Genomic DNA, 13841 nt, shown 5'->3' on the forward strand with positions numbered 1-13841 from the left:
AAAATAGTGTCTTGTGTGATAATTGAGACAGTAGAGAAATAACTGTTCAGAATTAATCTGTAGCTTCTGCAAAACAATGTTGTTGGCGATTTAATACTATCTAGCGACGTTTTTAACAGGCTAGACAACTATGACCCACGTCAATTTGCCCTACTTCTTGACTGCAATGTAGTCAATTGACTGCTTGACATGTCATTTTTATTTTTCTGTACAATAAACAAATACATCTGCTTTATGCCGCAGAATTATATTCATATTTGGCTGACTTCTGCAGACGCGCCACTTCCCTCCCCATATTCCAAGATTAAGATAGTAGCCCATACAAAAAGTACTTCATACTATCATAAAAATTCGTAAAAACGAATAGCTATTTGCAATTTGACAAAACACTGGTCCTCATATTGCGAATGCGAGGACGATATGAGCCTGTTGCATTTAGTTAGATGTCCGAGTCACGCATAATGTTTGAAAACCACTGGCTCGTAATCACAATAATTTAACACATGACAGTTGGATAGCCTACTTCATCATGTCCCCATGCCTACATTTTTGTGAGTAGCATAGAGATCGTTAAAAACAATAAAGTATGGCTCTCCATTTGGGACATCGAAAACTTATATTTTTAATAGGGTAGACTACTGTCGGAGATGCTGACTTGCAAAGGCCTCGGGATAACATGTTATCTCCACTATCATCAGTCATGCCCCTTGATCAAAGTGGGGAATGAAATAAAAGTTTGAGAACCACTGGCTTAACAAGTTACCTGCAGTCCAGAACACACAGAATCTGTTGCAATATTCTGATGATCGGCGATGATATCGGCAAATGTTTGTTTTCCAAAGTAAGAATTTCACTTCACCATGAACCTTCGACAATGAATAGCTCATTACACTTGTTACTGTTAAACGTAGGCCTAACTGGTATCATTACAAACATTATTCTGTGTCCTAAAACTGGCATAGCCTATTTTATGGCATTGTGTCATGTAAGTTCGTTGCAAAATCTAGAGAAATGTGTGAGGTGGTCAGCGGGGGACAATTGAGACACACATTGGATTGTGTTATTACTTGAACATTCCACACTATCCACAGCTGTGGTATCAGGGGCAGGAGGATTACTGTTAGCGCAGGCTTTACATAAAATTCTGCAACAGAAGGCCTCGAATGCAGGCTTGCCCAAAAAAAAAAAGGCCTGTGGTTTGTGCAGCCTACAGTAAGTAGGTTAAATAACAGACCCGCCACAATGTGCGGTATGATGCTTTTTTACGAGCAAGATGTTTTTGGTGCCCTACGCACACTGCATGTTCTTAAATAACAATGATCATCAGTAATATTCGACCATTAATTTGTGTAAATGGGCTATGCATTGGGTTAGACACCAGGGGTCATATTCACAAAGCCTTTTATCTTACCGGAGTAGGCTATACTCCTAAATAGCAATACAATATTTTAGCTAGGAGTTTCTCTTATTAAGTTATTCAACAAAGCCTTTCAGACCTACTCTTAGTAAGGGAAAATTACAACTCCTAAACTAAGAGCAAAGAATCTGGAGCAGAGCGCTCTAGAATCTTTGACCAAGAGTGAGTGAGTCTTCGTTGCTATGGATGACGTTATTACTCATGCACAAGCTTGACTGAAGTGACTATAGACTGTATTAGGGCTGTAACGATACACCAACCTCACGATTCGGTTTGTATCACGATTTTTGACCCACGGTTTGATACGAATCTCGATTTTTATTTTTTTTCCCTTTTTTTTTTTGGGGGGGGGGGGGCTAGACATTTTATTAAATAACATTTTAATAGCCTCCCTTAGAACACCAGAGGATTACAATATAATATATCTATTATTTTATATCCTGATATACAAATATTTTTCTGAATGACTGATATTTATGACAGCACACTTTATGCAGATTAGCCTATAGCCTAGGCCTACTATTTTTTTATTACAACTCTACCTCTTTAATTCAGCTGTCTGGTAGAAGCCTGGAAATATTGTAAACAAAGTAGCATAGTTGGCTAGCTAGCCTATCATAGTCTACTGATTGGACTGTTCACTTTCCCCATGTGTCAAGGTAATACTTGTTCTCCTTGGGACAGGCCCTTTTGGGAAACGTTGGTATTGAGATGATCAGTCAACTTCAATGCAAGAGTTTTAAACAAATATGTGCAGCATGCTAATGATGCTAAGCGGATTTAATAGTAATTTAGCTAGTCGTCTTCTATGCGTCCTTGCTTTCACGATTGTGAATGTTTTATTTAAGTCGCGCGTGTTCATTGAGCAGGAGAGGGAGGGAGAGGGAGAGGGAGGGAGCGCGAGAGAGAGCGGGGCAAGGAGAGGGGGTTTACTTCTATACTGTTTGGTAAAGTTGCACACATAGTCTACAATGAAAGCAAGGAGAGGTATGACATTATTATTTATTTATTTATTTGTTTGTTTTTGGACAACGTAGGCTACCGATACATAAAGCGGGAGATGTGGGTTGCTTTTGCGGCCGCGTAAGCTGCAAAGAACTGCGTGAAACACTAGAAAGGGTGTGTCGCGATTCTGCCTTTTCACACCGCGACACAGTATCGTGGATATGAATGTCGCGATTTCGGTTTCGAATCGTATATCGTTACAGCCCTAGACTGTATATATTCCAAACACCTCCCTTACGATGATGAGTGACAGATGACAGGTCTGAGAATGCGTGCGCTACACAAGGACGGAAGATGATGAATAACTGGGGCCGTAGGCTATTCACAAAGCCTTTTATCTTACCACTAGGAGTAGGCTACTCCTAAATCGCACTAAAAGATTTTAGCTTGGAGTTTTCTCTTAAAAGTTATTCACAAAGCCTTTCAGACCTACTCTTGGTAAAGAAAAATGACAACTCCTAAACTAGGAGTGAGTCTTCGTTGCTATGGATGACGTCATTACTCATGCACGAGCTTGACTGAAGTGACCACCTTGATTGGCTGACGATTGTAAGGCAGGAATGATTCCAAACACCTCCCTTCCGATGATGAGTGACAGGTGACAGGTCGGAGAATGCGTGCGCTACACAAGTAGTGCGAAGGACGGAAGATGATTAATAACTGAATAAAAAGGCCTAGCCTAAATGAATAAAGAGTAAGGCAAAACAAATAGCCTAGTAGCCTAATGAAACATAGGCCTATCGATGCAGTATCTTTGCAACATTATTAAATTAATCTGTCACCATAGGCTACGTTTGCAAAGAGGAGAACATTTTAATTTGATTCACAATGAAACGTTACATTTAATTTACATGTTAACAATGAGTAGTTTTGGTTGTTGTTGGTGGCGTTATTGCATCCCTTTTATGAATGCAAATTCATTCATTCATGTTCCCTCGCGATTGTTGCCGCATAGGCTACGCATTTCAAAACATCGCAACGTAAAATGCCACAAAAAGCTGTTTATGAATAGGTCTTAGTGAGTTAGGAGTCCTCTCGACTTCTTTTAAGCTGTCCCAGACTTAGGTGCTACTTTTAGGTCTAAAATGCTTCGTGAATTACTTTTAGTGAAAAAAATTAGGAGTCCTAAAGTCAGGAGTGACACGCCCATTATTTTTAGGAGTTGCTCCTAAATTCGCCAGTTAGGAGCTACTTTTACCCTTAAAATTCTTTGTGAATACGGCCCCTGAATAAAAAGGCCTATAGCCTAAATGAATCAAGAGAAAGGCAAAACAAATAGCCTGGTAGCCTAATGAAACATACGGATTGATGTAGTATCTTTGTAACATTATTAAATTATTCTGTTACTATGCCTACGTTTGCAAAAGAGAACATTTTAATTTGATTTACAATAATGTTACATTTAATTTACATGTTGACAATGAGTAGCCTGTTGTTGGTGGCGTTATTGCATGTTAGTTATGCCTATAATGCAAAATTGCTTCCTCACGGTTGGAAGCTCCTGTAGCTGCATAGGATTTCAAAACACACAAGCAATGGCAATAAAATAGTACACAACATTTTTAGGGCTGTCAAACGATTTTTTTTTGGGGGGGGGGGGCTTTTTAATGCGACAGGATAGTGGAGAGTGACAGGAAGTAAGTGGGAGAGAGAGTCGGGTTGGAATCCGGAAAGGACGGGAATCGAACCCGGGTCGCCGGCGTACGGTGCAGATCCAAACTACACAGCGCAACTTCTAAATGCTCCATTCTCGCAGGCGGTAAAACTCGTTAGGCAATCGTAGCCTATAACTTGTGAGGTAGCCTATAATGTTCTATCAACTTCTGAAGATGACAAGGACAACAATAGCCTAATGCTTAATACATAATGTTTTTTGTTTTTAAATAGGCCGCCAACTTCAAAACAAATTGAATCGGACCAATCGGGTGCAGTCTCCGCGAGGAATCTGGTCAGCAACAACAGTTTCTTCTCTAAATCTCTTGGCTAAAATAGAACATTTCTTCAGAATAATTACGAGTGGATAGCCTATTTATGATAAGGTTAAGGTAGCTTTACTTAAGATAACTTTGTAAACTTAAGGTAACTTTGTACCCAAGGGTAGATTTGGTTGCAGGTCAAAAGAGTGGGTTGACATAGATGACATTAACAACATTGACAGAAAACAGTGACATAACAGTGACAACAGTGTTCTAGACCTAGGAATATAGATAAAACATGTACATGAATATTATTAGTATCAAAATTCAGTAGATAAAAATGCAAAATAAAAGTCATCATAGCAGATACAAGAGCTAAACCAGATTAAATAAATAAATACATTAAGATTAAGAGGGCTGTGCAGTCAATAAGTTAAATAAGTTAGTGTGTAGTCTAACAGTAGCCTAAGTGCTATTTAACATTCTAATAGCCGAGGGAACAAAACTGCCTCTGTATCTTTTAGTTTTACAAACAGGCATTTTGTACCTGCGGCCTGATGGGAGAGGCTGAAATTCACGGTATAGTGGGTGGGATCCATCCTCTAGGATAGACCCAACTAGCCACTGTAGCTGCCTACTGTGTAGGGATTTCAGGTTCAGCTGTGGCTCTCCAATCAGCCTACTAGCCCACCTTACAATTTGGTTCAGGGAGATCTTATTTTTTAGGGGTAGGTTGCTGAGCCAAGACACCAGGCTAAAAGAGATGACTGATTCAATGAAGCAGTGGTAGCACATGGTGAGCATATTTCTGTCGATGTGGAAGGAGGACAGCTTCCTCAGACAGTATAGACGCTGGTTCCCCTTTTTGTATGCAGTCTCACAGTTTGCCTCAAAATGTAATGATGGTCCCAAGGTATTTTATATTTATCGACACACTCCACTGTCTGACCCTTTATGCTGGTGATTTTCTTAGCCCTGGGGAGTTTCCAAAAGTCTATACACTAGTGTTGTGCGGGTTAAGGTTTTTTAACATCCGCACCCACCCGACCCATCAGGAGAGTTGATCCGCACCCACCCGACCCTCAAAAATATGCGCTGATTAACGACACGAACCCGACCCGACAAAAAAAAAATCAATGTGTCTATAGCCTAGGCTATCTTTTGTAGTTCATTTTGAGGTAGAGACAATGCTTTCTTATTAACAACACTGAAACAAGAAGAATTTGCAATGTAGGCTATATGCTTCAACAAAGAGTTGTTGCTCTAGCCTTGGCTCGCTAGCATGTTGGATTAATTGAATCTAGCTTCATGGACAGGCCTACTAAATAAATAAACTCTCTCTCTCTCCGTGGGCGCGCGCACGCAAACACACACACATTGACACAGACGTGTTCAATCGGTTTAAACCAATGATATCTGTCTGTTGCCTAAACTTAACATTTTTATGAACTGAACCAGAAATCTGTCTAATGAAAGAAAGTTGAAAATTATCATTATAGCATGCATCCACAAACTTAACAAAACTGCATCTGTCTAATGAAAGAAAGTTGAAATTATCATTAGGCCTATAACATGCATCCATGAACTTAACAATTAAATGCATCTGTATAGACGATCCTGTTTGATTTAGGTTAGCTGTTTGGCTGCACTGTGTAAAAAGAGAATGGAATCCACTGTTCCAGGATCTATTTCGACGCGCCTCCAGCACCTGACCAGCTGAGCTGAAAGCGCGCTCACTTGATGCACTTGCTGCGTAAATGCAGGTTGCAGCGCACCCTCTGTCACGCGCCTGTGTGAGAGGGAGAGGGGAAGAGAAGATGGAAGGTCTTGTAGACTAATCATATCTTAACCTTAACCTGTTTTATGCAGTTAAGAGATATTGCAAGAAGGTTTGTTGCACTTTATGTTCTGTAGCCTACATTATTAATAACTAAGTGAGAACTTTGTGAGAAGAAGTGCTTTGTCAATTTTTGACCTGCCCCTGGACAACTGGACCATGACCTGTTTCATTTCCTTGTAGCAGGCTTACAGTGACAGAGTCATCTGCATACTTTAAAATAAATCTGTCTTCCCTGCTTCTGCGGCACATGTTGGTGTAAAGGATGAACAGAAGAGGAGACAGAACACAGCCCTGAGGGGAGCCAGTGGAGGAACATATCTGATCAGACATTGTTCCATTGACTCGCACTCTTTGTGTCCTATTAGTTAAAATATCTAAAATCCAGCCAACAAGATTTTTACTGAGATCAAATTGCTCTAAGAATCTTTCTGTTAAGAAGTGGGGTTGAATTGTGTTAAAAGCAGACGAGAAATCTATAAATAAAAGCTGAGCATGTGTTCCCTTTCCTTCCAGATGTTTAAAAAGCATGTTCATCAGAGTGACTGTGGCATCCTCAACACCTCTGTGTGGCCTATAGGCAAACTGATATTGGTCAAGTTCAGACTCTGTCTTCTTTAAGATTTAATTTCTAACTAGATTTTTTAAAGTTTTCATCACAATAGATGTCAATGCAATAGGCCTGAAATCATTTAGTGCTTTGGGCCAGTTTGTTGTGGGAACTGGAACAACTACTGCATCCTTGCAACATTTTGGGACATGCTGATTTTGTAAAGAATTAAAAATTGGGCAGAGCACAACTTAAGCAGTCTACCACAGATATTGTCAGGTCCATAGCTTTTATTTGGATTTATGGAAGAGAACACTTTTTCAACATTTCCCTCTTCAATTGTAAAGTGGTTCTGGTCAGCTAATTTATGATTGAGTTCCTGTATTTCTGTACTGAACTGTCAAAACGGGAGAAAAAGTTAAGAGCATTTGGCAGGTCAATATCTGCATCAAAACATTCTAAAGTGGCAGTGCTTATATTTTTTGAGTTACTGATGCCTGCGATGGCTTTCATACTTGACCAGGCTGAGCCCAAGTTGTTTGCAGCCATTTTATTTTCCAAAATTGTTTTATAGTCCTGTTAAGCCCTTATAATTTCAGTTTTCATGTATTTTGTGGCTGTATACAATTCAGAGGAAGTCCCATGTTTGAAGGCAAGTTTATTAGCCTGTATGCATGACTAAAACATCTTCTTTATGAAGAAAGCCAAAACACAAAGTTATCAGACCAAAGAAAACAGAAACTTTCCTGTTCTCACATAGGCTACAGCAAGCATCTGAACGAGGAAGAAAAATCTATCTATCTAGTATCTATCTATCTATCTATCTGTCTATCTATCTATATCAGTCATTTGAATCACATGTCTTAAGAGCTGATCTTCTTCTACAGAGGTGCCATCAGAATAAATGGCCGAGAACAGAGCCTTATGTATCATGCACGTAAGGGCCTGTGTCCACCAGTCACATTTTGGCCCTCAACCTCATTTTCCGAGTGCTTCAGTCAAGTGTGTATTGTTGCTTCTTTAGCAAAACCGTCTGCCAGCACATCTTTTTGGAACGTTGACTAATGCTAACTAATTAGCTAACTGAAATGGCAGCAATCGTTCAGGACTCAGCTCACTAAATAAGGCATTTGGCATTTGGCATTACAATAGAATAGGTCATCCCTCTAGGCTTTGTAATTTGCGTTCGGTTTGCAGCAGTAGTTTAATATTTAGTCACATAGCACTTGGCTAATTGAGTGGTCCTCTGCCACTACCAACATTGTTGACAGTGTAGGTCCCGCCCCTTCCTTGATTTCAATTGGCTAGCAAGAGAGAAGTGACATTGACAAGCACAGCGCTGTTCTAAAAGTTGAACAGATTTCAACTTTCAGCATTCTGCGGACTGCGGAAAAAAAAATGGTCAGCGCCGAGGGTTTTTTTCCACCAAGGGTGCTGAGTGCTGTGAACGCTGAACTTCATAGGATTTGTATAGAAAGTAGCCGCCGTCGGCGCAAAAAACCTGATTGGTGGACACAGGCCCTAATGACTCATGCATTACCGGCCACTGTGTCTACTAAGTTTTCATTAACACCAGGTAAAATTAATTTCAAAGCAAACTTTACCAAGGAAACAAAGGACAAACTGGAAGCCTGATTTATCAGAATTGTCACATCTAGAGAAATGGCCGCTTTCAATGTTCAAGTGTGTTTCACAAGACATTTACTGACTTTGATTTCACCCAAGCCCGAAGGTAGAGGCTACTCCGTGAGCCGAATATCTATGAACAAACCCAATGCAACCGTACACTAGCTGTTAGCTAGAAACAGGCAACAGCAAAACAATGTGACATGTATCTCAACTTTAAGGCAGGAACGAGTGGACTTACAGAACAGCTCTAATACAAATCCACACAACCTAGATGCAAATGAAAGTCTGTAAACAGACGAATCTAATGGGCAGCAAGTTCTGCTTGAAAACGAAGGAGCAAACCGGCAGTTGCTGCGAGCAAAGTTAAGCCGATGCTGCTGCGAGCAAGAACTGCTGCAGCAGTGCCGGCAGGTGAGCCTTGACTACGTTGTCTGGTTAATGGAAAGTGGAGGAGTGGCAAAATGTTGTCATGTTCCTCATGAACTTCCGTTTGCAATGACATTAATGACAGTACAAAAATCATTCACAAGTACATTACACCCTCACACACGCACATACACTCACACACACACACTCACACACACACAGAAATGAAATTAATGGCCTTTCACCAACCTTAGTGTCTGCAGTTTGCAGGGGCGACTAGACAGTCCCTTAGAGAGAAGATGAACTCCAGAATCTCTCAGGTCATTGCGACTCAAGTTTAGCTCTATCAGGGAGTTTGGAGATTGTAGAACAGCAGCCACAATTTCACAGGTCTTCTCGGAGAGTTTGCATTCAGCAAGTCTGCATAACAACATGAGAAAAGATAAAATATTGCAGACATGGATAAATGGACGGGATACTGTTTCAAAGGTGCCCTGATAGATCAACATAAACAAGAGTAGGGTTGGGCACTGAAACACGGTTCTAATATAGCACCGGTGCCAACGCAAACGGTAGTAACAACATTGAATCTGGCGTTTTTTGTTTTTTGCGCGTCATGTGCCATCTCTAACATCTTGCTCTGATAGCAACACATCCAGATACAGTTAGCTAGTATTAACACTAAGTATAAGCTTAAAGAAGCCCTATGCAACAATTTTAGCAAAAATGGCCTTAATTATGCAGGTTGAGAGTCGTTCTGATGGTTCTACAACACTTTTTGGGTCGTTTGGTGGGTGCTTTGTCTACCCCTAGTGCTTCTCCGCAGAAAAAACGAATATGCAACTTTCTGGTCGCGGTCCGAACACATCCAGACGTGACTCAGCGGAAGTATCCAATCGCACCTCGAAAATGTAGTCAGATTGTAGTTTCTAAGAAGACTACAAAACGGACTCCGATTTGGCTTTGTTGCTGTTGAAATTGTAAGTAGCCTACCCTTGGGTGAACTTCGTTTTTGTAATGTGGTTTGATAGTCTCTTGAACAATGTGTTTGCTCGACTGTTTCATTGTGAGCCCTGTATGTGTTTAGCTTGGTTTCTTGATGGCTAGCTTGCTAGCTAGTGGGGGCTTAGCGTAGCAGTCACTTGCTACCGAAGCTGCAGGGGGAGCTATGTCGTGAAAAATGCGAGCCCAAATCAGGCAAAAACCCAGAAACAGCAAAGGAATAACCAGACCTGCATAGGGCTTCTTTAAAACAGAGGGGTGCACCACATAGGCTAGTGGACAGTATTTGACAGCTTGCGTGTCAACAATTGTTCAACAATTGCTGGTGTAGGCCTACAGGCTATAATCAATTAGGGACTGTTCGTTATTTATTTAAGGGGCTACCGGAGGAATTTTGGGACGTGACCCTCCCTCGCCAGCAAGACATTTTTCTGACCCTCCAAAGTGATTGAGAAAAAACGCACGACCCTCCCCAGTCCCAACAATTTAGGCTATTGATGCCTTCTGTCTACAGGGTCAATTTGGGAGCTTGCATGCTACGACTCCTTCCTTGAAATGCCTTGAAAAGGCTGTCGTTTGCACAATTTCACAAATAATCACCGGGACCGAAACAAACCTGTCAACTTTTCCCGGGTTTATCGCATATTTTAACCTTTTCCTCGCTGTCTTAGGAGGAGCTGCAGGGCCGTCGCAAGGGGGTGCGAGGCCCTGTACGAACTTGACAGATGCATGAACTTACGTGCATGAAATCATGCGACAGCTTTACACATAGCCAAGGCTACCGTCGGTGCATTTTAATAGTAGCCTAGTCTAATAAGCTACACCAGCTTGTCTTTAAGAGGGGAAATTGTATAGCCTATAACATTAGCTGAGTCACATATTTGGCCATATGGTGTTTATCATAGGCTACATCACGAAACCAAATAGTGTAACAAAGGCGAACACTTTAACAGGGGAAATTAATTGGGCATGAATCATTGTGCTGAACGGTATTTGTCAATGAGCAGAAACACACACGACATTCAAACTGGTTGATAGGATGTGCACTATGGAAATTGGTCTGTAGGCTAACATTGGACAAATAAATGACACTGACTCGCCATATCTTGCTTTGCCGCAAACTCAGCAATGAAATCATAGGCCAGTTTGCAGGTAGCATAACGTCTTTTTCAATTCATAGAAGGGAGAGCCCAGTCTCTCCTGTGACATTGAGGTGCGCAAATAGTTTTTAATAGCCTGTTCAACTTCGAAAAGCTTCGTTCACCCGATGCCAGTCACTGATCGCAATTTCAAATTTCGGGAAGCTTCGTTCAATCTTTTTAAGTTTTAAGTGTAGTAAATGTTCAACAATTGCTGGTGTGCAGGTTATAATCAATTAGCTAAATGTACGATTGGCCAATGTACGACTTTAGCCTTTTAATATATTTGCTGCATTAGATCAGTCTTTCTAGAACAGGCAAGGGCTTTCTAGCCTCACCTCAGCAGCGCTGCATCACCCATAGCCTACATTAAAACAACCAGCGGATGGTGGGCGGGTGTGGTTTCGAAAATTGGTCAAAAAACTTTGGTGCTGATGGATGGCTGATGGATGATAAGTTTTGCTATGCAGTTATGGTTGAAATAATAGCCCATCAGCGCATCTCTAGTGTGTGTGCCTCTCTCTCGCTCAGAGGGGAGGGAGAGGCTGAGGGTCGATCCAGCATGGATTCTAAACTCTGTGGTGGATAGGATCTACAATTAGGTGTTAACAATACTACTACGCTAGATCGAAGTACTCCCAAGTGCTATTGCGCCACACATTGTAGTTCTCCGGTTTATTCGCTTGGAAAATCGCCACATTTCATGTTGCGTGGCCGTAGCATTTCTATCAACTACTAGTGCAACTGTATTTAAGTCGGGAAAACGTGGATGTTTCTGGAGTGCACGTACCGACACGGGAGAGGTATGACTCAACTCGTGAAAGTTAAGGTAAGAACATATATTACTACTGACATTGGGTGGCGTGTTCCTTTAAAGGAGCTGCACCATCTTACAACAATTGCATCTACATTTTCATATTAGAATGTTTTGTCAAGTGTAAGCTTAAACTACCGTGATCAATTTAAGTTCCCTTGCCCCAGCTGAAAGTCTCATGCGCTTATCGTTACACTATCAAATCTATAAGTAACCGTGACAAATAGGGTATAAGATATATAAACTCACGCTATTGTATTATCATATATGTTTGGTAATGGCTCAGCTTTCTCTGATTGTTCTACTGACTTGAAAATGCATCATGGAAGCAGTAAGTCAAGTCGCATCAAAAATAGTAGTGGCAGAACTCCAAAGTGACACCTTGTGGTTGTTTGTGTCAACTGCAGTTTGTGCCATTTCTGCTGAGAAAATGGGGTGCGTGATTCCTGAAGGAACCTGTCCAAACTTAACTGGGACCCACTGTAGGTCTACACTTGTGCATTCTCCTCTTTGACTCACCACACTGTTTTTCTATGGAGTTTAGATCAGGGGACTGAGATGGCAATGTCTGAAGCTTGATTTTGTGTTCAGCAAACCATATTGGTTTTGATATTGACATTTGTTTTGGTTCATTGACCTGATGAACGATCCAATCATGACCAATTTTTAGTGTCTTGGCAGAGATTGACAGATTTCCTTTGAAAATGTTCAGGTTTTTCTTGGTGATCATGAAATCATGCACCTTAATTAGGTTCCCAAGGTCTATGGGAATAAAAACAGCCCCACAATAACACAGCCCCTCCACCATAATTCTCATTAGGCATGGGTTCTTTTCAGTATAGCCATTCTTCTATGTATGCCAAACACATCTAAAGTGTTTCTAGCCAAAGAGCGCAATTTTCATTTCATCTGACAATAGACCACACTTCCAGACAAAGTCACAGTCACATTGGTAATTAAATGACTGGACAGGCTTTTACCTGGCATGCCCTCTAAATAATCTATTAGCAGTGAGGTCTCTTTTGAAGATTTTTTGGGGGACTTGGTGACCCCAAGATGATACCTTTGTCTGTAACTCTCCAGCAGTGGTTCCTATGATCTTACCATCCTCCATACTGTATGTGGGGGCAATATAACCATGGGTCTTTGTCCAAGCATGTTTGACACATTTCCAGATGATTAGAACCTTTTAATAATTTAACTGTAAATATAAGCATTTTCAATAAAGTACCTAGTTGTCGTAGACATCCTCTGACTTACAAACGTCAACACACTTTCTTTTTATTTAAATTTAGTGTATTCTCTTGTCTTTCCAATGCTGAAAAATGACTAGAGGATTTAGCCTCTGTGTGACTTTATTTTCATACCATAGTGAAAAAGAAAGTCATGAACTACATCTGAAAGTTCACAGAAACTTAACACAGACAAACTTAAATAAATTGAAATTAGATAGGAAAATGCTTCTGTTAGGTTTTGTTTAAATAAGATTTTTCAGGGGTGCCAATAATTGTGAGCAACGTGTTAAAAATATTTATTTCTTGAGATGAGATGAGATTTTCCTTTTTCTTAAAATAAATTTACTTCCCTTCAAGGTTGTATTTTTCCTCATTTATTTCATTGTGAGATTACAATAAATCACCAACAGATAATTTTTTATACGGGTTTTTAGTAAACTTTAGCAGAAGTGCCAATAATTCTGGAGGGTACTGCACTTACTCTCTTGGACCCTCAACACCTCTACCCTAATCAAAAAGGCTCACCAGCATCTCTTCTTTCTGAGGAGCCTAAAAAATGTCCATCTGTCTCCTCAGATCCTGGTGAACTTATACTGCTGCACCAGCGAGAGCATCCTCACCAACTGTGTCACAGTTTTTGTATGGCAACTGCTCTGCCCACGACCAGAAAGCACTGAAGAGGGTGGTGAAAACTGCCCAACGCATCACCGGTTCCTCATATAGTGCTTATAGAGCAACTGGGTCATTCTACAGAAATTGCAGTTATGCAAAATGTCCAAAATGTTTTTTTTGTTTGTTTTTGTCAATGGCAACTTTCACTTACGTGAAAAGCGGCATTTTCCAAAATGGCTGCTATAGGGAATAAAAATATGTTGTATGTTGTATGTCATTGAATCCATTTGTATTCTATTTTCATTAATTTTCCTAAGAG

General features: G+C 40.6%; 1 protein-coding gene across 1 annotated transcript in view; it reads right to left on the minus strand.

Moving 5' to 3' along the window:
• Positions 1-13841, minus strand: part of LOC143135273 (NACHT, LRR and PYD domains-containing protein 3-like) — a 158221-nt gene that overhangs the window by 38726 nt on the left and 105654 nt on the right. Inside the window, exon 8 of the mRNA XM_076295986.1 lies at positions 8970-9140. Within this exon, the coding sequence (XP_076152101.1) occupies positions 8970-9140 (171 nt within the window). The remainder of the gene's footprint in view (positions 1-8969; positions 9141-13841) is intronic.

This window comes from Alosa pseudoharengus, unplaced genomic scaffold, assembly GCF_046254945.1.
Source record: "Alosa pseudoharengus isolate Yale_2024_CS ecotype anadromous, Long Island Sound unplaced genomic scaffold, YU_APseudo_1.1 YU_APseudo_1.1_scf_1, whole genome shotgun sequence".
In the NCBI taxonomy this organism is placed as follows: Eukaryota; Metazoa; Chordata; class Actinopteri; order Clupeiformes; family Clupeidae; genus Alosa; species Alosa pseudoharengus.